A 23,548-nucleotide genomic window follows, 5' to 3' on the forward strand; every position below is an offset into this window, starting at 1 on the left:
TATGATCATTCGGTTTTAAATCACTCCTAATGCGTACTCACAGATAATTTATCGAATTAACTGCTTCCAGTTGCTGACCTGCTATATTGTAGCTAAATGATAAGGGATATTTCTTTGTATGTATTCGCAGCACATTACACTTGTCTACCTTGAGCTTCAATTGCCATTCCCTGCACCATGCGTCAATTCGGTGCAGATCCTCCTGCATTTCAGTACAATTTTCCATTGTTACAACCTCTCGATATTCCACAGCATCATCCGCAAAAAGCCTCAGTGAACTCCCGATGTTATCCACAATGTCATTTATGCATATTGTGAATAGCAACGGTCCTACGACACTCGCCTGCGCCACACCTGAAATCACTCTAACTTCGGAAGACTTCGCTCCATTGAGAATGACATGCTGCGTTCTGTTATCTAGGAACTCTTCAATCCAATCACGCAATTGGTCTGATAGTCCATATGCTCTTACTTCGTTCATTAAACGACTGTGGGGAACTGTATCGAACGCCTTGCGGAAGTCAAGATACACAGCATCTACCTGGGAACCCCAGTTAAAGGGATGTGCGTTACAATGTTCTTTTAGAACGTAATCCTGTGTGCGAAAAATTAGCTGTGTGTTGATAAGCCTATGACTATCATACCCGCTTTTGGCTCTTGTCTCGGTTCAACCATTGCACTCTCTCTACTAGGTAAACTTTCTGAAAGATTAAAACCGTTTGCTGGACCGGGACTCGAACCTGGGACTTTTGCCTTTCAAAAGGGAAACGCCCCACATACCCCCCTCAGATTTCCTGGTAAGATGACCCTGTGGATAGACTGTCAAAAACTGAACGCAGATCAAGCTTTTAAACAGGAAGAGCAGTGAAAAAAGAAGCAAAATGGGAGCTGTGAATGGTCGAAGCTCAAGATGTGGAACACAGAGCTATTTTGAATAGCCTCCGCGTTGTGGTAATGGGGTCACGGTGTTGGACTGCGCAGGGGAAGATCAGTGTTTAAATCTCCTTTGTGCCTTGTTTTTCATCAAATTATGAAGTGACCATCTGGTCACTGACGTGTCTTTTCGCTGTATTCCAATTTGTGTCTCTATCGCGGAGTCCTTTTGTAACAGAGAAGTTTAAGAAGGGACCTCCAGACGTGCGTACCTCCTGTTTGTTCTACACAAGTACCACACGTTATGACTCTTGCGCTCCGTTTTGAAAGTTTTGACTCTTGAATTCGTTCGTTGTAACATGGTTCACACCCGCCTGTTTGTTATTTTCATTTCTGTGAGTGATGTATGCGGTATCTCGCCTGCTCTCAGTGTTCATCACATTTACCTCCAACAGTAATATACTTTTACCACGTGACGTATTCTGTAACCAATGTATCGTGTGACAATTGCCAAGACTACAGGAGAACAGACACGTTAACAATGACTGGACGGAAAGTTCGCAAAAAAAAAAAAAAAAAAACACTGGCACGAGGGAGATTTGTACACGGATCTCCCTCTTCGCAGACCAACACTGTGACAGCAAAACCACATCGCCGTAGCTGTTAAAATTGCTCGATGTTGCACATCTTGCGCTCGGACTGTTCACTGTTTCCATTTTCATCTTTTTTCACACTTCAGTACAGCGTCTTCTAGTTTTCATGCCTGATCTGTCTTCAGTTTTTGACTGTGTCATTTTACTACTAAATCTGAGGGGAGTGCAATGGGAAGCTTCCCTTGTGAGCTGTCCAACCACAACTCACGACACGCCCTGACAGCTTTACGTTCGCCAGCACCTTCTGGAAGAAAGTTTATAGCGGAAGCACGGATTTAGCCGTCCTAATACGAGACGAGACAGCTAATGTTGATGTGGACGCGAACGGGAAATCCAGCCTCACGAGACACAGCGCCCACGTCACATGAGACGCGCTAATTAACGTGATTGGTGACTGTAGTGTTGTCCAGCGGCAGATGTCGGCTGTTCTACATAGTTTATTTACGACAATGGACGCAAGTGAAATTTCTACATTAGGGCTTTATTAAAACGCACATTTCCTCTTTTGTCTATATGCTCGTCATGCCTTTACATCTGTAGTATCTCTTTCTTTCTTTCGCTACTGCCTTTATCCCGCATTGTGCGCAGGGTCAGTACGGATTTGGCATGGCTAATTGTAAGGGGTGGCCGGATGCCCTTCCTGCCGCCACCCCATACCCCCCAGGATGGAAGTAGTGTACCCCAGCGGTCTGCGTATAGTGTTGGCTCTGAGCACTATGGTTCAAATGGCTCTGAGCACTATGGGACTTAACATCTATGGTCATCAGTCCCCTAGAACTTAGAACTACTTAAACCTAACTAACCTAAGGACATCACACAACACCCAGCCATCACGAGGCAGAGAAAATCCCTGACCCCGCCGGGAATCGAACCCGGGAACCCAGGCGTGGGAAGCGAGAACGCTACCGCACGACCACGAGATGTGGGCACGTCTAGTGTAAATCGTGAAATAGTGTGAACGTGTATCAAATGTCTGTGAGTCGTGTAACTGAGGTGGGACATGGGGACCAGCCCAGTATTCACCTAGTAGGATGTGGAAAAGCGCCTAAAAACCACATCCATGCTGGCTGGCACACCAGCCGCCGTCGTTAACCCGCCGGGCGGATTCGATCCGGGGCCGGCGCTCCTACCCGAGTCCAGTAAGCAGTGCGTTAGTGCTCTTGGCTATCCTGACGGGTTATCTGTACTTTCTCTATCTATACTAATAAAACTGTAACACGGTTGTGTCAGTCTGTTTGTCTAATTACCAGATCTACTTGACGAATTTTCGTGGGGTTTTCATAGGGAACTTGAACGTAGTTTTGGGCAACTTATAGGCTTTATTTCATCAGAATCAGAATGTAAAAATGTAATTTAAAGTTTTATCGAAAATCATGTATTCAGTTTTGTAGTTTGGCTGTTTAGTCATCACGGTGCAGTCCACTGAAGATCCAGGAGTTCCGTAGTACACTTAAGAACCAATAGACGTCTCTGCCAGTCTTTTTAACTACGTGACACGCGTATTTTCGGAAGATGATGTCAGTGTCAGAACTGAGCGTCACAATTTCATCTGCTAAAGTTGAATTTACTTGGCCAGATATACAGATTTATTGAGTTCGCTCGAAATATTTAAAACATTACAACATTGCTTTTTGTTTCTTGGCTGCACGGGGTAGCCGTGCTGTCTCAGCCGCCTTGACACAGTTCTCGCGGCGAGGTTCGAATTCCCCCTCAGGCATGGGTGCGTGTGTTGTCCTTAGCGTAAGTCAGTTTAAGTTAGATTAAATACTGTGTCAGCTTAGGGACCGATGACCTCAGCAGTTTGGTCCCATAAGATCTTACCACAAATTTACAAATTTCCTTTGCTTCTTTCCATGGGTTTTGTTTATGTACTTTGCTACAAGAATATTTACTAAGGTTGCTTTGTGATTCGGTTGCCTGCTTCTTACATTTTTATTTTGTATTTTTTAATGAATAAAAATGCCTAGAAAACGATCGAGTCTTTCTGAATAAACCAGAACGGCTAAAAGACTATGGACTACGTGGTCTCAAGAATCCAATAAAGATCATGAGCCGAGACTTCTATACTTTGAGAACATGAGCCTTTAATTCGCTGTTTGGAAACTTTTTCCGAAAGCGATGAAGGTCGTTCCTCTGGTCTCATTCCTCAAAACGGGCCACTCACAGAGGCTCAAAGTTCATTCTCTGCAACAAACATCATAGAAGCAGAAGTCTTGATAGCAAATGACACAGGCGGCCGAATTTTTACGCCGCTTGTTCCTAACAATCAACCACTTCGAGAATGAAGTTTTTCCGGATGGCACGCTGTTGTATAAAACATTCTCGGAATTCCCGCCGCGTCAGTTCAAGGTAAAACCTCAGAATCCCTGGGACTTAACAGTATCCAGGTGAGGGTGGAAGCAGTTACACTGCTTACTCCGTCCGCACCGTTTGCGACCACTGTGCAGAACATCAACGGCATATTAAAAATCGAATACTGGAAGAAAGCCTCACAAACAAACATAAAACACTGAAACTTCCTGGCAGATTAAAACTGTGTGCCCGACCGAGACTCGAACTTTGGACCTTTGCCTTTCGCGGGCAAGTGCTCTACCAAAGCACGACTCACGTCCGGTACTCACAGCTTTACTTCTGCCAGTACCTCGTCTCCTACCTTCCAAACTTTACAGAAGCTCTCCTGCGAACCTTGCAGAACTAGCACTCCTGAAAGAAAGGATATTGCGAGTTCGAGTCTCGGTCGGGCACACAGTTTTAATCTGCCAGGAAGTTCCATATCAGCGCACACTCCGCTGCAGAGTGAAAATCTCATTCTGGAAACATCCCCCAGGCTGTGGCTAAGCCATGTCTTCGCAATATCCTTTCTTTCAGGAGTGCTAGTTCTGCAAGGTTCGCAGGAGAGCTTCTGTAAAGTTTGGAAGGTAGGAGACGACGTACTGGCAGAAGTAAAGCAGTGAGTACCGGGCGTGAGTCGTGCTTTGGTAGAGCACTTGCCCGCGAAAGGCAAAGGTCCCGAGTTCAAGTCTCGGTCGGGCACACAGTTTTAATCTGCCAGGAAGTTTCATATCAGCGCACACTCCGCTGCAGAGTGAAAATCTCATTCTGGAAACATAAAACACTGTTTGGCGAAACAAAAGTACTATCCCACGCTCCTATCTACTGGGATTCTGTAATCAGAGAGGCTGTATAAATAAGAATGTATGAGAAGATCTTCAACAGTGACAACGAATATAATCTTATCGGTGCATGGAAGCGAGCTCTCGATACAGAGGAGAGCCAGAGATATTCGTTACGATGTTTACGTTACAGCGCGAGCGGTAGCGCCACCAGCGCAGACGCTCACTATCTGCGGCAGCGTGGCGCAGTAACCGTCCGATCAGAAGATTTTTTTTTTCATTATTGTATTTTCAGTTCCCCATCTGGGGCGGGCTGGCAGCAGCATAGGCGCTCCTCTTCAGCCTAGAGACAGTAAACGTAGAGAGGAAGACATTTAAAACAATATAAAGAAGAAAACATGGCGGAACAAAGAGAAAATACAAAAGCCAGAACATAAGAGAAGGAAGCATACAAAAAGCGGCGACTGTAAAACGGAGGTAAAAATCTAAAAAATATTTTACACAAAAAAAACACACACTGCAAGGATTAAAAGGCACCAGGCAAAGTACGGCCGGAGCATAAAAACTCGCAGATCGATAAAAACAGCCACGTGACGGGCCAATCAGAAGTTGTCTTTGGGCTATATAAGGCCACCAAAACAGCTGGTTTGACAGTCAGTTGCTCCCGGCTAAGCTGATGAAGGTAACTGTAGAAAGCTCGAGGTTTTCTCTAACTGATACGTCAAAAAGTCCGAGAGTGTTTTATAAAATGTACCATTTCACTTTAAATGTGTACAATTTCCAGTAAGCTTATGTTATACCATGAGCATAAAAAAAGCATGAGGCTAGATGTTGGGAGTATGGACCTCAGCGTAAGTTGCTTTTCGCATGGCCAACTCTACATAGCTGTCTCCCATGACGGTGAAGTGAAAATGATTTTCACTCATGTCCCGAACCATATTACTCCAAAAGTTGCATATAAAGGAGCTTTATAAGGCAAAAATAAAATCCAACATGTACTAATTCTCGGTAACAGATATAAATAAACACCCAGGCAATACATGGTTTGTCAGCTAGTACATAAAACTACAATATCCATGAATGTGTCGTAAGACAAAAAGGAAAGTTCCATGTCCAGTCAGTAAGGAATTCAGGTTACGAAACTTCAGAAAGCCGGACAAACACACTCCTTAGACAGAGTGCACTTGTATTTACGTAACCCTGAATACTGCAGAAAATATTTGTACTCATTTAATAAGGAGCTCGCACAGTCTTCTAGAAAACGTGAAGATGAGAATAAGAAAGAACTGAATATAGCAAGATGCAAAACCGCTACACATTGTTTCGTAACTTGCCACCCCTAAAAACTACGCTATGCTTCAGTCATGCAACAAGCGACCGTTTATTGTATGTTACGATCTTCTGCAGACTTTAATCCCTGGCATGTTATTAAGTGACATTTAATTATAACAAATATTACTAACAACGAAAGGTTTTGATGGATCTTCAGTGTGGAATTATCTTAAAACGGCATACTTTCAAACCACGCGAGCTGTAACACGAAAGCAACTAATTACGAAAATTGTCTAACAACCAATATGATGTTTCCCGTCATTTGGGTACAATAATAAATGGTACCACTAACGACGAGTTTTCGAGAGACCCTCAATGTGTTGGTGCTTACAAACATCGTCTGTGCATAGGATTGTATGTTATAATCTAACAGTCAACAAATACGGGCTTCAGCTGAAAACGATAAATTCAGTGTGGCGTCTCGCAAGTTCAGGTTGTAACGTAAAGAGCGTTCGTTCTTGCCACTTAATGGGTCAACCTTCCGCGGCACGTTGCCGAAATGTCGCAGAACTTGTTTTCCGTTTCGCGTGAGGGAATGGCTCCCCAACCGAAACAACAGGAAGTGACCTCACAAAACTCGTCAACGTTGGCTAACTCTTCCCTTGTGAGGTGAGGACGGTTACCTGGAGGAATACTTCCATAATAAAGTGGAGTGAGCGCTGCAGACTGAAAACTCGTTCCGACTTGCGTAGGGATTTCAGAAAGTAAATTACACACGTCGTCACATGCTAAAGTAGGGCATTGTGTAACAAAGCGGAGCGTCAGAAGAGAGCACATGTTCCGGGGCTTCTCCAGGCCCAGTTCCACAACGGTACAGGTAACAGGTACATCAGTGTACGAGAGTAAACTGGATCACACACTCCAGAGATTAGGTAAACGGGACATCATTGTGGGTAAAACGTCTAAATTGCACACAAATTCACCGTGAAATTCCGATGATATATGGACCAAATGGAGTCTCGCATCCAGCCGTAGAGAAATGGTACCAACAGTTTGATCAAGGCCTGGGTCACGCTGATCGGGAAGGAGATTTTCATCCTTTCGGCAAGGTGAAAGAACGTCTGCGAGTGAGACAGATTTTCCAAGGGCGAGGACGTTCGCACAGCTGTCCTTTAATGCCTCAGCGACTAAGGAGCGAATTTCTAGTGCCTAGGAACTGAAAGATTACGAAAACATTTCGACTGCTGCTTACAGAGACTTGTTGTCTATGTTGAAAAATAGTGTAATGTCACGGTGTAACTTTGAACTGTAGAGCAGTATTTGTGCAACCACATTAATGTGTAAGTTACTTCCTGAACACTCTCGTACATACATATCGATACTCCAGAAGCCACTCTGCAGTTTGCGGCGAATGATACTGATCTTTTTTTTCTGGCTCATCAGTATTCTGAGGCGCCCCACCACAAATTTCTCTCCTTTCCCAACCTTTTCATTTTCTAGTACCACCTGCACCCAATGTCCTATTTGTTGGATGGTTTCCAGTCTCTGTCTTCTCCTACACCTCTTAGAGTCCGCGCGCGACAAGGTGGCCAATTCGCGCTGGGCGAGTTTATTCGTTTGTTCGGAAGGGGAGGCCGACAGAGTTTTCTGCCTTTCAGTCGGTGGGCGATGACAGAATCGAAGTGCACTCCCTGCAATCTTCCTCAAACGATTTTACAGAAAATGTTTAGCAAAAAGAAAATCATTTTTGCTTACTTTTAGCTTTATGTGTCAGGTTCATGATGATATCCCCATCATTTCGTTAATGATCATAGTTATTGTGGTATTTACGTGGCAGTAACACAGTGCGTGACATTCGAAAAAGTTTTCAACGAAAAATAGGGGTCACTATGATTTTGCGTGTGGTGCGCATTACACAATATGTTGCCGCATATCAAAAATATCTAACATACAGAACTTTTCTTCAGACTTGGGTGGAGATCTCTCTGTCACTTGTCTCGAGAAAATTGATCTGACACAGCACACTCATTTGCCATCGTGTCATGCAAGCGATAAAGCCAGAGTGAAAAATCCACAACAATCGTCTTATTTCATAAACGGTCTGAGGTATCAAAATGAAATTTTGCCAAATGATAGCACACAAAGAGGAGAGTATTTTTCTGTATGGTTGTTACGCAAAACTTCATTATTTGCAGCGTTATTCCACTAACTACAGACTTTTTCGATGAAAGAATATAATTTTTAAGGGCCATCCATAGGTGGTGAAACGAGAAATGCTACGGGTTTTGGAACAATATAAGTGAAGACATTACACGTTTATTTTGTACCAAACATGTACTTTTTCATAAGATACTGACCTCACTTTTCCTCAGCTCCTCACTTAATAAACCACTGTTTCAGGATTCTCTCGCATTTGTGTCTGCACAACATGTTGCTGAGGTGAGACTGTTAATAGTCTGCTGCACTTTGGCAAAAGGAGCAATTTTTAACATGGCAACAAGAGAACTGTATAGATTTTATTCAAAATTCGCCTTTCATGATATTTCTTTGAAAGTTACAAATGGTTAAAAAGCCAGATGAAAATAAATCACTGCGTTTTTGGCGGAATTCTTGTTAGATACTAACGAAAGCAAAGGCGACAGACCTTTTTGAATGGGCACCTTGCAAATGTGGGTGTGGAGGGGACTGACTTAATAATTACAAAAAATATACGCTTAGACTTCTCCCCTTCTCCCCTCCAGCGCTCAGCATTTCCCCTACAGAGCCTGCCTGCAGCCCCCACCACAACTACTCTCTCCGTGTGTGCTCTGCTGTTTGTGCATTCACTGGCCACGGTATTTTGTGAGCACGCTACCTTCCACAGCTCCCTCTAGTAACGTGGAAGTTATTCCATAACGTCTTAACACAGGTCCTGTCATCCTGTCCCTTCTTCTTGTCAGTGTTTTCCAAATTCTTCTTTCTCTACAGATTCTGTGCAGTACCACATCATTTCTTACAAGTCCATTTAATTTTCAACATCTTTCTACAGCGCCACACAGTCCACGAGTCAACTCAATCCTCTGTACAATTCTTTGCTCCAACCGTAAATCCTCAGAAATTTCTTTCGCAAATTTAGACCTATGTTTGATACCAGTAGACCTCTCTTGGCAAGGAATGTTCTCTTTGCCTGTGCTAGTGTATTTTTTATATCCTCCTTGCACCATCCTTACACATTATTTTGCGTCCAGAATAGCAGAATACCTCGACATCATCTACTTCATGGTCACCATTTTCACTGTTAAGTTTATCGCTGATCTAATTATGGGTACTCCTCAATACATCTGCACGACTACTCTGCAATTCACACTTAAGTTTCTGGCAGACGCTTCATCGAAACACTTGTCACACTATTTCTCTGCCGTTCCACTTTCGAACAGCGCCGGGGAAAAACGAACACTTAAAAACTTTCTGTGTGAGCTCTGATTTCTCTTATTTTACTACGATGATCATTTCTCCCTCTGTTGGTGAGCGTCGACAGAACATTTTCGCATCTGGAGGAGAAATTAGGTGATTGAAATTACGAGAAAAGATCTCGTCGCAGCGAAAATCGCCTTTGTTTTAACGATCGCCATACCAACCCGCGTGTCGTACCCGTGACATTCTCTCCCGTATTTCGCGATAGCAGAAAATGAGCAACCCTTCTTTGCACTTTTACGACGTCATCTGTGAGTCCTATTCGGTAAGGACTCCATACCAAACATCAGTATCATAACATAGGGTGGGCAGGAGCAACGTAGCCAATCTCAGAAATAGACCTGTTGCATCTTCTAAGTCTTCTACCAATAAAAAGGCAGTGTTTGTTTCGCTTTACCTACGACGATATCTATTGCATCGTTCCAGTTTAGGATGTTCTTAATTGTCATGTCTTGGTGTTTTGCTGAACTGACAGCGTTCAGATTTGTGCAATTTATCGTGTAGCCGAAATTTTACGGGTACCTTTTGGTATTCAAGTTTAAGACCTTGCAATTTTTCATTATTTATGGTCGATTGCCAGGTTTCCCACCACATATATATCTTGTCTAAATCATTTTGCAATTCATTTTGATCTTCTAATATCTTTATTTGACGGTAACTGACAGCATTATGTGTAAACAGTCTAAGACGGCTACACAAATTATCTCCTAAATCATTTATACAGCTTAGATACCACAAATGGTCTATAATACTTGTTTGTTGAACGCCAGGTATCACTTCTGTTTTACTCGATGACTTTCGGTCAGTTACTACAAACTCTGACCTTTCTGATAGGAAATGACGAATCTAGCCGCACAATTGAGACGATATTCCATACGCACGCAGTCTGATTAGAAGCTGCTTGAGAGCAACGGTATCAAAATCCTTCCGGAAATCTTGAAACAAGGAATCAGTCTGAGCTTCAATGTCGAGATCACTCACCAAATTGCAAATGAGCGATATTTTCTGAATCAGGGCTCAGTATGTATCAACAGATCATTTTCTTCGAGGTAATTCATAATGTTCGGCCCCAGCATATTTTCCAAAATCCTACAGCAAATCGACGTGAGTGATATTAATTGTAATTCGTCGTATTACTCCTACTTCCTTTCTTGGGTATTGCTGTGACCCTGTGCAGTTTTCTAGCCTTTAGGTATGGATCTTCCGTCGAGCGAGCAGGTGAATGTGATTGCTAAGTACGCAGCATACTGTGAAAGAAGTGTAATTGGTATACAGTCTGCACCAGAAGATTTGCTTTTATTAAATGATCTGGATTGGTTTGTTATATTCCAGCTGTTCTTGATTCGAATTCTAGAATATATCGTTCGTCTTCCTCGGTAAAGGAATTTCAGAAAATCGTTATCAGTAACTCGGCTTTTGTGGGACTGTCATCAGAAAAATTACCATCGCTATCGCGAAATGAAGGTATTGACTGTGTCTTACCTCTGGTCTACTATCCATGCGATCAGAATATCTCGAGATTTTCTGCCATATTTCCAGACAGTGCGTCGTTGTGGAAACTATTAAAAGCATATCGCATTGTATTTCGAGCTTCTGTAAGAACTATGAGCTATGCAACGCGTTTTAAAGTTTTTGCGCTAATTGAGGCCGTAAAAGCAAAATCTTTTCAAAATGTGCTTCTCAACAAAAAGCTATTCTGGCAGCTGGACTCCAGGGTTTTTGTTAATCAAATGGTTCAAATGGCTCTGAGCACTATGGGACTTAACATCTGAGGTCGTCAGTCCCCTAGAACGTAGAACTACTTAAACCTAACTAACTCAAGGACGTCATACACATCCATGCCCGAGGCAGGATTCGAACCTGCGACCGTAGCGGTCGCGCGGTTCCAGACTGAAGCGCCTAGAACAGCTCCTCCACAGCGGCCGGCCGCTAATCACGTCTTCTGGGTTCTTGTGGTGATGTTTTCATATAAATTTTCATTCCGTAACACATGTTCCCTTACATGTAACCGAGAAGTGAAATACAAATTTTCAAAGATTTAGCTTTAACAATTCTTTCACATAACAAAACAGTTTTTATCCCATATTGTACCTTTTTGGCGTCTGCATTTCCAAAGCAGTGAAATACTTTTTTTTTCTTTTTTAACAGAGAAGCAAAATACCAGTTTTCATAGATTTAGGTTTAAAAATGCTTGCACAATGAAAAATTTTCATAAAACATTCACCCTCTTAAGGATTGAATTTCCAAAAACCGTGAAGGACATATTGCTTTATTCAAATTTTCATAGATTTAGCTTCAAAAATGCTTGCACAATGAAATATTTTCATAGAGACTTTCATCCCCTATTTCACAACCATAGGGGTTGAAATTTAAAAAGTTGAAAAATATTATTATGTATTTTTAACTCAGAAGCTAAATTCGAAGTTTCACAGATTTCGCTTAAAAATGATTGACTAATGAAATGTATTTTTTTTTTATTTGTAACCAAGAAATGGAATACTAATTTTCGAAGGTGTAGCTTTTAAACTACCTCACCAGTTCTTTAATAATGGTTTATTTTCAAAAAAAATATCACCCTCTATTTCGCTCCCATAGGACTTAAGTTAGCGAAGTGCTTTTCCTTTCTTTATGACCGAGAAACCAAATACCAAGGTCGAGTTTCAAAATTGTCTTGATAGTGAAATATTATCGAAAAACCTTTTATCCCTTGTTTCTGGGGTGGAATTTCGAAAAATCTCTTCCTGAACGACACCTATCCAGATTTCAATTTTCTATTCTTGTGGGTTTGGGCTGGGCGATGATGTGTCAGTCAGTCAGACCATTGCCTTTTATATACACTGAGGTAACGAAAGTCATGGAATACGTTGCAATATCGTGTTCCATCTCCTTTTGTCCGGCTTAGTCCAGCAACTCGACGTCGCATGGACTTAACAAGTCCCCTGCAGAAATGTTGAGCCGTGCTGTCTCTACAGCCGTCCATATTTGCGAAAGCGTTGCCGGTGCAGGATTTTGTGCACGAACTGACCTCTCGATTATGTCCCGTAAATGTTCGATGGGATTCATGACGTGCGAGCTGGGTGGCCAATTCATTAGCTCGAACTGTCCAGAATGTTCTTCAAAGTAATCGGTAACAACTGAGGCCCCATGAAATGGTGTGTCGCTTTTTGGGAGCATGAAGCACATGAATTGCTGCAAATGATCTCAAAGTAGCCGAACATAACCATTTACAGTCAATGATCGGCTCAATTGGACTAGAGGACCCAGTCCACTCCATGTAAATACAGCATTATGGAGCCGCTTGTAATGTTATATCAGAAGTTAGAGGCTGTGATGAGTGTTTCGATTGATCAGCGAAATGTTTACACCGAGGTGACAAGAATCGTAGGATACACTCTAATATCGTGTCAGACCGCCATTTTCCCGGCGCAGTGCAGCAACTCGACGTGGCAAGGACTTAACAAGTCGTTGGAAGTCCGCTGCAGAAATAATGAGCCATGCTGACTCTATAGCCCTCTATAATTGCGAAAGTGTTGCCAGTGTAGGATTGTGTGCACGAACTGACATCTCCATTATGTCCCATAGATGTTCCATGGGATTAATGTCGGGCAATTTTGATGGCCAAATCATCCCATCGAACTGTCCAGAATGTTCTTCAAACCAGTCGCGAACAATTGTGGCCCTGTGAGATGACATCGTTGTTTGGGAAAATGAAGTACCAGAATGGCTGCAAATGGTCTCCAAGTAGTCGAACATAACATTTCCAGTCAGCTGGAGCAGAGCAACCATCCATTCCATGTGAACACAGCCCGCACCATTATGGAGCGGCCACCAGCTTGCACAGTGCCTTGTTCGTAACTTGCGTCCATGGCTTCGTGCGGTCTCCGCCACACTCGGACCCTACCATCAGCTCTTACCAACTGAAATCGGGACTGATCTGACCAGGCCACACAGTTTTCCAGTCGTCTAGGGTCCAACCGATACGGTCACGAGCACAGGAGAGGCGGTGCAGGCGGTCTCATGCTGTTGAGAAGAGACACTCGCATTGGTGTCTGCCACCATAGCCGGACTGACCTAGCAGATACATTCGTCGTACGTTCCAAAGTGATTTCTACGGTTATTTCACACAGTGTTGCTTGTCTGTTAGCACTGACAACTCTACGCAAACGCCGCTGTTCTCGGTCGTTAGGTGAAGGCCGTCGGTCACTGCGTTGTCCGTGGTGAAATTTGCTCTTCTCGGACACAATCTTCACACTACGGATCGCAGAATACGGAATTACCTAACGATTTCCGAAATGGAGTGTCCGATGCGTTTAGTTCCAACTACACTACTGGCCCTTCAAATTGCTAAACGACGAAGATGACGTGCTACAGACGCGAAATTTAACCGACAGGAAGAAGATGCTGTGATATGCAAATGATTAGCTTTTAAGAGCATTCACACAAGGTTGGCGCCGGTGGCGACACCTACAACGTGCTGACATGAGGAAACTTTCCAGCCGATTTCTCATAGACAAGCAGCAGTTGACCGGCGTTGCCTGGTGAAACGTTGTTGTAAGGAGGAGAAATGCGTGCCATCACTTTTCCGACTTTGATAAAGGTCGGAATGTAGCCTATCGCGATTGCGGTTTATCGTTTCGCGACATTGTTACTCGCTTTGGTCGATATCCAATGACTGTTAGCAGAATATGGAATCGGTGGGTTCAGGAAGGTAATATGGAAAGTCGTGCTGGATCCCAACGGCCTCGTATCACTAGCAGTCGAGATAACAGGCATCTTATCCCCATGGCTGTAACGGATCGTGCAGCCACGTCTCGATCCCTGAGTCGACAGATGGGGACGTTTGCAAGACAACAACCATCTGTACGAACAGTTAGACGACGTTTGCAGCAGCATGGACTATTAGCTCGGAGACCATGGCTGTGGTTACCCCTGACGCTGCATCACAGACAGGAGCGCCTGCGATGGTGTACTCAACGACGAACCTGGGTGCACGAATGGCAAAAGGTCATTTCTTCCGATGAATCCTGGTTCTGTTTACAGCATCGTGATGGTCGCATCCGTGTTTGGCGGCATCGCGGTGAACGCACACTGGAAGCGTGTATTTGTCATCGCCACACTGGCGTATCACCCGGCGTGATGGTATGGGGTGCCATTGGTTACACGTCTCGCTCACCACTTGTTCGCATTGACGGCACTTTGAGCAGTTGACGTTGCATTTCAGATGTGTTACGACCCGTGGCTGTACCCTTCATTCGATCCCTGCGAAACCCTACATTTCAGCAGAATAATGCACGACCACATGTTGCAGGTCCTGTACGGGCCTTTCTGGATACAGAAAATGTTCGACTACTGCCCTGGCAAGCACATTCACCAGATCTCTCACCAACTGAAAACGTCTGGTCAATGGTGGCCGAGGAACTGGCTCGTTACAACACGGCAGTCACTACTCTTGATGAACTGTGGTATCGTGTTGAAGGTGCATGGGCAGCTGTACCTGCACACGCTGTCCAACCTTTGTTTGACTCAATTTCCAGGGGTATCGAGGCCCTTTTTACGGCCAGAGGGGTACTGATTTCTCAGGATCTATGAACCTAAATTGCGTGAAAATGTAATCACATGTGAGTTGTAGTATAATATATTTGTCCAATGAATACCCGTTTATCATCTGCATTTGTTCTTGCTCTAGCAATTTTAATGGCCAGTAGTGTACCATTCCGAGTTCAAAGCCTGTTGATTCCCGAAGTGAGACGATAATTACGTTCGAAATCTTTTCACACGAATCATTTGAGTACAAATGAGTGCCCTTTTGTGCGTGTCTACGCGATACTACGGCCATCGCTATGCCACGACTTTTGTGACCTAAAGCCGTCGGCACACGGACCGTGCTGTCGAACGTTGACCGTGCCAAATTCAACGTGCTGCTGAACGCTCAGCAATGATGCGACTTGTGCATACGGTACGTGCGCCCCAACGTGGTATACGTGATCGCAACGCACTCCAGCGGCAGTTGAGGGATGTTTGTAGTTCGTAAATCACCACATTGCTTACTCAACGGGCGAAGGCGTAAAATTCCCATATTGTTGTTGTTGTGGTCTTCAGTCCTGAGACTGGTTTGATGCAGCTCTCCATGCTACTCTATCCTGTGCAAGCTTTTTCATCTCCCAGTACTTACTGCAACCTACATCCTTCTGAATCTGCTTAGTGTATTCATCTCTTGGTCTCCCCCTACGATTTTTATCCTCCACGCTGCCCTCCAATACTAAATTGGTGATCCCTTGATGCCTCAGAACATGTCCTACCAACCGATCCCTTCTTCTGGTCAAGTTGTGCCACAAACTTCTCTTCTCCCCAATCCTATTCAATACTTCCTCATTAGTTATGTGATCTACCCATCTAATCTTCAGCATTCTTCTGTAGCACCACATTTCGAAAGCTTCTATTCTCTTCTTGTCCAAACTATTTATCGTCCATGTTTCACTTCCATACATGGCTACACTCTATTAAAATGCATATTTCCTCCATCGTCCACGAAAAGGAAAGTACCATGTCCAATCAGTAAGGACACAGGCTTATAAAAGTTCCATTACAAACAGTGCGGTACAAATTTGGAATACTTATCCGCATAAGATAAACATTATTTCATCATTCCCACATTTTAGTAAAAACCCCAAGGTCAGTCTTATTTGATCAGTGTTCCTACCCAGTAGCAGAATCTTTGCAACATGTGAATTACGAAGCGTAAAAGCAAAAGGAGCAACCTATCTTTATACAAGTAGCGCAAGCTGTCCTTTAGATTAAGCGAATTGAACAAAGCCACCCCTAAAAAAAAAGGTGAAGTTACATTTACATAACATCAAATATTATAGTATATAGTTATATTAAACTAATAATAAAGTATCAGAACACAATAAAAACGCGAATGTTAGGAAAAAAAATTTAGATGGTGTTTTGCCGCGAACCACCGCCCCATGTAACGACTCAACAGCAGGCAGCGACGCTATTCATTACGCTACACCGATAACGTTCTCCTGTTGTCTCATCAAATGTGTGTTAGCTCTTGCAGAAAACCTTAATCGTAGATATGTTACTAATTGAAATTGAATTATAACAAAATTGTACCAACAATAATGCTTTTGGGTGGATCTTCAGTTTGTCGCTGCCTTCGAATAGCCTACTCTCATAATACGCAAGTTACAATAACTCTTTTGCCACGAATATGATGTTTCTCATTATTTTATTGGAACGACTCACACAGTTAACAACAGGTTTTCCAGTGATTCTCAATTTGATGGTGCTCAGAAACGGCATATATACGAGGCTTGAAATGAATGCCAATATGGCGCCTCACAACTCTGTACTGAAGAGAGACGGCGTGCGTGTGACGTAGGTGGTGTTGTGCCATCTCATTGGTCAACGCTCAGACGCACGCTCAGAACATCTAACATTCCAGATATTGCTCTGCAAGTTCGGAAAGACTCCCGAACGTGCTATTCCAGGAAACGTTAGCGACAGCTCCCGACATTTACACAAGCCCCGCCCATTTACCCCGCTCCACACCTACCCCCCACCACACCAACCAAGAGCGCATCAATATGATCTTTGGTAGTCCTTGTCGCTGTCGTGTTTTTCTTCGTCGTTTTTTGTTTTGTGCTGTTAGTACTTCTTAGCAGTTTGTGTAATACTATCAAAATGAAACATAGATATGAACTCTCAATAAAGTTATCACACACAAGGTACATAATCTTGACTGTTGTGGCCAACTGCTGTCAAAACTGATATCTAACAGACATTAAAGTACGATGTGTTGGAATGACACTGACGATGTTATGTACATATGTTTAACAATAGGCAGTTCTAAAGCTCTGAAACACTGAAGAACAACTCAAAGTAATCTCGTGTCTGCTACAAGCAAGCAGTCATAAGAGTTCACAAGTAAAAAGTCACCCATTACACAGGCAAATATTAATGAAGAATGTCACTGTATAAATATCTGACTGCTTGCATTACGCATTTCTACATTATCCCACCCTTATATTCTTTCGTCTTAATGGGGCAATCAGAAACAAACCAAGACATCGACTTTGCCTTGTTTATCCACAACATTTACTTTAGACAATCGAGATAATGGACAGCATCATTGGCGATACTACCAATTAATATTTTCCAACAGAATTTCTTACACTACGCGAGGTGACGGAAATTTGCGCTCACTGCACTTAACAAATATCAGATTTTTTGATATAGTGCAGATGAAAGCTCATGAAATAAAAAAGTCAGTGTGCATGCCATTTTTATTTTTCATTCTTATTGATAATTTTTCAACTCGCATATTCAATTAACGTATTTCCAGTTCTTTTCACAATGGTACCGGAAAAACTGTATTTCGTACTAACTACTGATTTTCTCCCTTGTTATGACTGGCACACTAACGCGAATTCTTTACAGACGAATGGAAAAACTGGTAGAAGCGGACCTCGGGGAAGATCAGTTTGGATTCCGTAGAAATGTTGGAACACGTGAGGCAATACTAACCTTACGACTTATCTTAGAAGAACGATTAAGGAAGGGCTAACCTACGTTTCCAGCATTTGTAGACTTAGAGAAAGCTTTTGAAAATGTTGACTGGAATACTCTCTTTCACATTCTAAAGGTGGCAGGGGTAAAATACAGGGAGCGAAAGGCTATTTACAATTTGTACAGAAACCAGATGGCAGTTATAAGAGTCGAGGGGCATGAAAGGGAAGCAGTGGTTGGGAAAGGAGTGAGACAGGGTTGTAGCCTCTCCCCTATGTTATTCAATCTGTATATTGAGCAAGCAGTAAAGGAAACAAAAGAAAAATTCGGAGTAGGTATTAAAATCCATGGAGAAGAAATAAAAACTTTGAGGTTCGCCGATGACATTGTAATTCTGTCAGAGACAGCAAAGGACTTGGAAGAGCAGTTGAACGGAGTGGACAGTGTCTTGAAAGGAGGATATACGATGAAAATCAACAAAAGCAAAACGAGGATAATGGAATGTAGTCAATTTAAATCGGGTGATGCTGAGGGGATTAGATTAGGAAATGAGACACTTAAAGTAGTAAAGGAGTTTTGCTATTTAGGGAGTAAAATAACTGATGATGGTCGAAGTAGAGAGGATATAAAGTGTAGACTGGCAATGGCAAGGAAATCGTTTCTGAAGAAGAGAAATTTATTAACATCGAGTATAGATTTAAGTGTCAGGAAGTCGTTTCTGAAAGTATTTGTATGGAGTGTAGCCATGTATGGAAGTGAAACATGACGATAACCAGTTTGGACAAGAAGAGAATAGAAGCTTTCGAAATGTGGTGCTACAGAAGAATGCTGAAGATAAGGTGGGTAGATCATGTAACTAATGAGGAGGTATTGAATAGGATTGGGGAGAAGAGAAGTTTGTTGCACAACTTGACTAGAAGAAGGAATCGGTTGGTAGGACATGTTTTGAGGCATAGCATCAAGGGATCACAAATTTAGCATTGGAGGGCAGTGTGGAGGATAAAAATCGTAGGGGGAGACCAAGAGATGAATACACTAAGCAGATTCAGAAGGATGTAGGTTGCAGTAAGTACTGGGAGATGAAAAAGCTTGCACAGGATAGAGTAGCATGGAGAGCTGCATCAAACCAGTCTCAGGACTGAAGACCACAACAACAACAACATGACTGGCATATCTGTGATACGAACAACTTTGATGTTGGAACATGCGGCAGACCATGGGCGGAGCTTAGGACGTGGATTGGTGTGGAGGGGGGTGAATGGGCGGGACTTGTGCACCGTCCGGGGCTGTCGCTAACGTTTCGTTGCTATTCCACGCTATGACGTCAGAAACTCGGCACGCTCAACGCTCAACGTTCGGATGCACGGTCCGTGTGCCGACGGCTTAAGCGTAAAAGTCAGAGCTCTCGGCGGCACGAAACTACAACCGCGGGGTGTGTGTGTGTGTGTGTTGCAGGTGGCGAGACGGCCGTGGCGAGGATGACACGGAGCGACTACCAGCCGGTGGTGTCGGAGGGCGTGGAGGCGGCGGCCGGCGGCGGCCCCCGCTGCGACAAGGGCGGCGCCACGTCGGACCCGGCGGGCGCGACCGCGCTCGACCACGTGGGCGGCGCCAGCGCCGTGCAGCAGTTCTTCCGCGGCCGCTGCGTGCTGGTGACGGGCGCCACCGGCTTCATGGGCAAGGTGCTGGTCGAGAAGCTGCTGCGCTGCTGCCCGGCCGTCCACACCGTCTACGCCGTCATCCGCTCCAAGAAGGGCCGCACCGTCGAGCAGCGCATAGACGACATGTTCAAAGACTCGGTGAGCCGCCGCACGGGCGCCAGTCTGCTGCCTAGACCCTAACATAGCACTGGCGAGCTTTTTAAAATATCGGGAATCCGATATATCGATATACAGGGTCATCAAAAAGTCTGTACAAATTTGAAAACTTAATACACCACGGAATAATGTAGACAGAGAGGTAAAAATTGACACACGTGCTTGGAATGACATGGGGTTTTATTAGAACCACCCCATATTGCTAGACTCGTGAAAGATCTCTTGCGCGCCTCGTTCGGTGACGATCGTGTGCTCAGCCGCCACTTTGGTCATGCTTGGCCTCCCAGGTCCCCAGACCAGACGACAAAAAGTGAAACCTCGGTTAGGGTTAAATGAATTTTGGCCGAATGGATTTACAGTAATTACTTAAATTTGGAAATGTTATGATTTTAGTTAGTGAATCATAGGAAATTAACTGTCGCAGCTCACTACGTGAGCAAAAGTACTTCATTATAATCACTGTCTGTTACTGGCGAAAAACGTACGTAAGAACGATTGGTTTTGTTGCAATGCTCAACAGCACACAATTGGTAATATCGCTCTAGCGTGATTTCAAATGAATACGTCACAGTGAAAAAAATTCCTTTCAGTTAGGTAGCAGCTCATGGAAATCAATTATTAATAATCAAAGAACAATGAATGCTCATCACTATTAACAGTTATGTAAATGCAAAAACTAGTAATGTCACTCACTGTAATGTTTACTGTCTTTAATTTTACTCAGAATGTAATACAAATGTTTATTCACTACTGAATAGTGTCATTTAGCTTAAACTGTATCTGAATGATATACCGTCATTCAATAATCAGTTTCCTGTCAGTTATAGTTACGTAATTGGCAAAATCAAATTTTCGATTGTTAAACAATGATAATGTTCGTGATACGATTTTACTGACTTACTGGTTGTGTATTTTGTATTGAACAGGGGACCTAGAAACGACGGAGAGGCTTCGTCCCCCGTAGCCCTCAGTGGTTCACAACCCCACAACAGGCGACACTGGTCCACCCACCCCACCGCCACCCCACACTGAACCCACGGTTATTGTGCGTTTCGGCCCCCAGTGGACCTTCACAGCAACGTCTCATACCAGACGAGTGTAACTCCAAGTCTTTGCGTGGTAGAGTAATTATGGTGTACGTGTACATGGAGAAAGTGTTTGCGAAGCAAACGCCGACATAGTGTAATTCAGGTGGAATAAGGGGAACCAGCCCGCATTCGCCGAGGCAGATGGAAAACTACCTTAAAAACCATCCACAGGCTGGCCGGCACACCGCACCTCGACACTAATCCACCGGGCTGATTCGTGCCGGGGACCAGCATGCCTTCCCGCTCGGGAATCAGCGCGTTAGACCGATCGGCTAGCCGGGCAGGCTGACTTACTGGTTACTTGTGACTTCTACTTTTATTACTATTCACTAACAATTAGTGCCAATGACATTGAGCAAGTTCTATTATTATTGGCTCAAGACGTTAACACACATTTCTGACTGATTGCAATTGAGTAAAAATAAAACTTATTTAACCACGAAAAAGTAGAACTAAAAACATATTTTAATGAGTTTTACTTGGATAATCACTGTCTTTCAAATTACTGTTTATTAGTCTGAAGCACTTGCGTTAATTATTGTTTTGAATTATTGAAATTTTAATTACCATTATTTCTTTAACAAAACACTGTGATAGTTTCTGAATCATTTGGACTCTCAGATCATGAATAATTAGGTATTCTGTCTAAGGTAAAGTGAAGGTCATCACTTTGGTATAATTCGGTATGAACTACCACGCTGGCCAGCCGTATACAATTCTGACCAAGTAATTAGTTGGATCTTACATCAGCTAGAGCCGCCGTAGGTGAAATGTAAGGCATCTTTTCTTGACAGTGTGTGGTACAGGCTCTTCTTCTTGTAGCTCTGTAACAAATACAAATGGGCCCGCAGCTCTCATCAAGTTAATTAGTATCCTCTTATGGTAATTATACCGTGCCCATTTAATGTCATATATTCCGACGTTATAAACCAAACGTAAGGCGAGCCATTACATGCTTTAGCCTCACAGTTTTACGACCATTTCTCCGTACAAGAGGCGCAGCGCGAGTCTACTCGACTGCCTCTCTCAACACTTTCCTACGTTCTGCTCTGCACTGTACCCAACCGATGGCACGCTTACGTGCCCAGAGATAATGCAACTGCCAGTTCACTATACTCTCTGACAATATACACTCCTGGAAATGGAAAAAAGAACACATTGACACCGGTGTGTCAGACCCACCATACTTGCTCCGGACACTGCGAGAGGGCTGTACAAGCAATGATCACACGCACGGCACAGCGGACACACCAGGAACCGCGGTGTTGGCCGTCGAATGGCGCTAGCTGCGCAGCATTTGTGCACCGCCGCCGTCAGTGTCAGCCAGTTTGCCGTGGCATACGGAGCTCCATCGCAGTCTTTAACACTGGTAGCATGCCGCGACAGCGTGGACGTGAACCGTATGTGCAGTTGACGGACTTTGAGCGAGGGCGTATAGTGGGCATGCGGGAGGCCGGGTGGACGTACCGCCGAATTGCTCAACACGTGGGGCATGAGGTCTCCACAGTACATCGATGTTGTCGCCAGTGGCCGGCGGAAGGTGCACGTGCCCGTCGACCAGGGACCGGACCGCAGCGACGCACGGATGCACGCCAAGACCGTAGGATCCTACGCAGTACCGTAGGGGACCGCACCGCCACTTCCCAGCAAATTAGGGACACTGTTGCTCCTGGGGTATCGGCGAGGACCATTCGCAACCGTCTCCATGAAGCTGGGCTACGGTCCCGCACACCGTTAGGCCGTCTTCCGCTCACGCCCCAACATCGTGCAGCCCTCCTCCAGTGGTGTCGCGACAGGCGTGAATGGAGGGACGAATGGAGACGTGTCGTCTTCAGCGATGAGAGTCGCTTCTGCCTTGGTGCCAATGATGGTCGTATGCGTGTTTGGCGTCGTGCAGGTGAGCGCCACAATCAGGACTGCATACGACCGAGGCACACAGGGCCAACACCCGGCATCATGGTGTGGGGAGCGATCTCCTACACTGGCCGTACACCACTGGTGATCGTCGAGGGGACACTGAATAGTGCACGGTACATCCAAACCGTCATCGAACCCATCGTTCTACCATTCCTAGACCGGCAAGGGAACTTGCTGTTCCAACAGGACAATGCACGTCCGCATGTATCACGTGCCACCCAACGTGCTCCAGAAGGTGTAAGTCAACTACCCTGTCAGCAAGATCTCCGGATCTGTCCCCCATTGAGCATGTCTGGGACTGGATGAAGCGTCGTCTCAAGCGGTCTGCACGTCCAGCACGAACGCTGGTCCAACTGAGGCGCCAGGTGGAAATGGCATGGCAAGCCGTTTCACAGGACTACATCCAGCATCTCTACGATCGTCTCCATGGGAGAATAGCAGCCTGCATTGCTGCGAAAGGTGGATATACACTGTACTAGTGCCGACATTGTGCATGCTCTGTTGCCTGTGTCTATGTGCCTGTGGTTCTGTCAGTGTGATCATGTGATGTATCTGACCCCAGGAATGTGTCAATAAAGTTTCCCCTTCCTGGGACAATGAATTCACGGTGTTCTTATTTCAATTTCCAGGAGTGTAGTATCGGCCTAAGCCAGCGTGTTTTCTTACACTAGCTTACAACTAACATTTATTTAACTTTACAATGGGGAAGCATTCCATTTCGTCGTACAGACTTTAGCAGACTTATTTACAAACTTTTATTCGTGCAAAAAATACATAGAAAAGTAAAATTGCAAGGTAAAAATTTGATGGGCTACAGAACTGCTGTGTTACAAGTTATCCTTAAAAGT

The 23,548-nt window shown here is 44.2% G+C and overlaps 1 protein-coding gene across 4 annotated transcripts in view; it reads left to right on the forward strand.

Moving 5' to 3' along the window:
• LOC126418647 (fatty acyl-CoA reductase wat-like) overlaps positions 1-23,548 on the forward strand; it is a 221,818-nt gene that overhangs the window by 150,435 nt on the left and 47,835 nt on the right. For all 4 annotated transcript variants that reach the window (XM_050085515.1, XM_050085518.1, XM_050085516.1 and 1 more), the window contains one exon: positions 19,334-19,677. In XM_050085515.1, coding sequence (XP_049941472.1) covers positions 19,357-19,677 — 321 coding nt within the window. In that variant the 5' untranslated portion in view covers positions 19,334-19,356. The remainder of the gene's footprint in view (positions 1-19,333; positions 19,678-23,548) is intronic.

The sequence above is a fragment of the Schistocerca serialis genome, chromosome 9 (genome assembly GCF_023864345.2).
Source record: "Schistocerca serialis cubense isolate TAMUIC-IGC-003099 chromosome 9, iqSchSeri2.2, whole genome shotgun sequence".
Lineage (NCBI taxonomy): Eukaryota > Metazoa > Arthropoda > Insecta > Orthoptera > Acrididae > Schistocerca > Schistocerca serialis.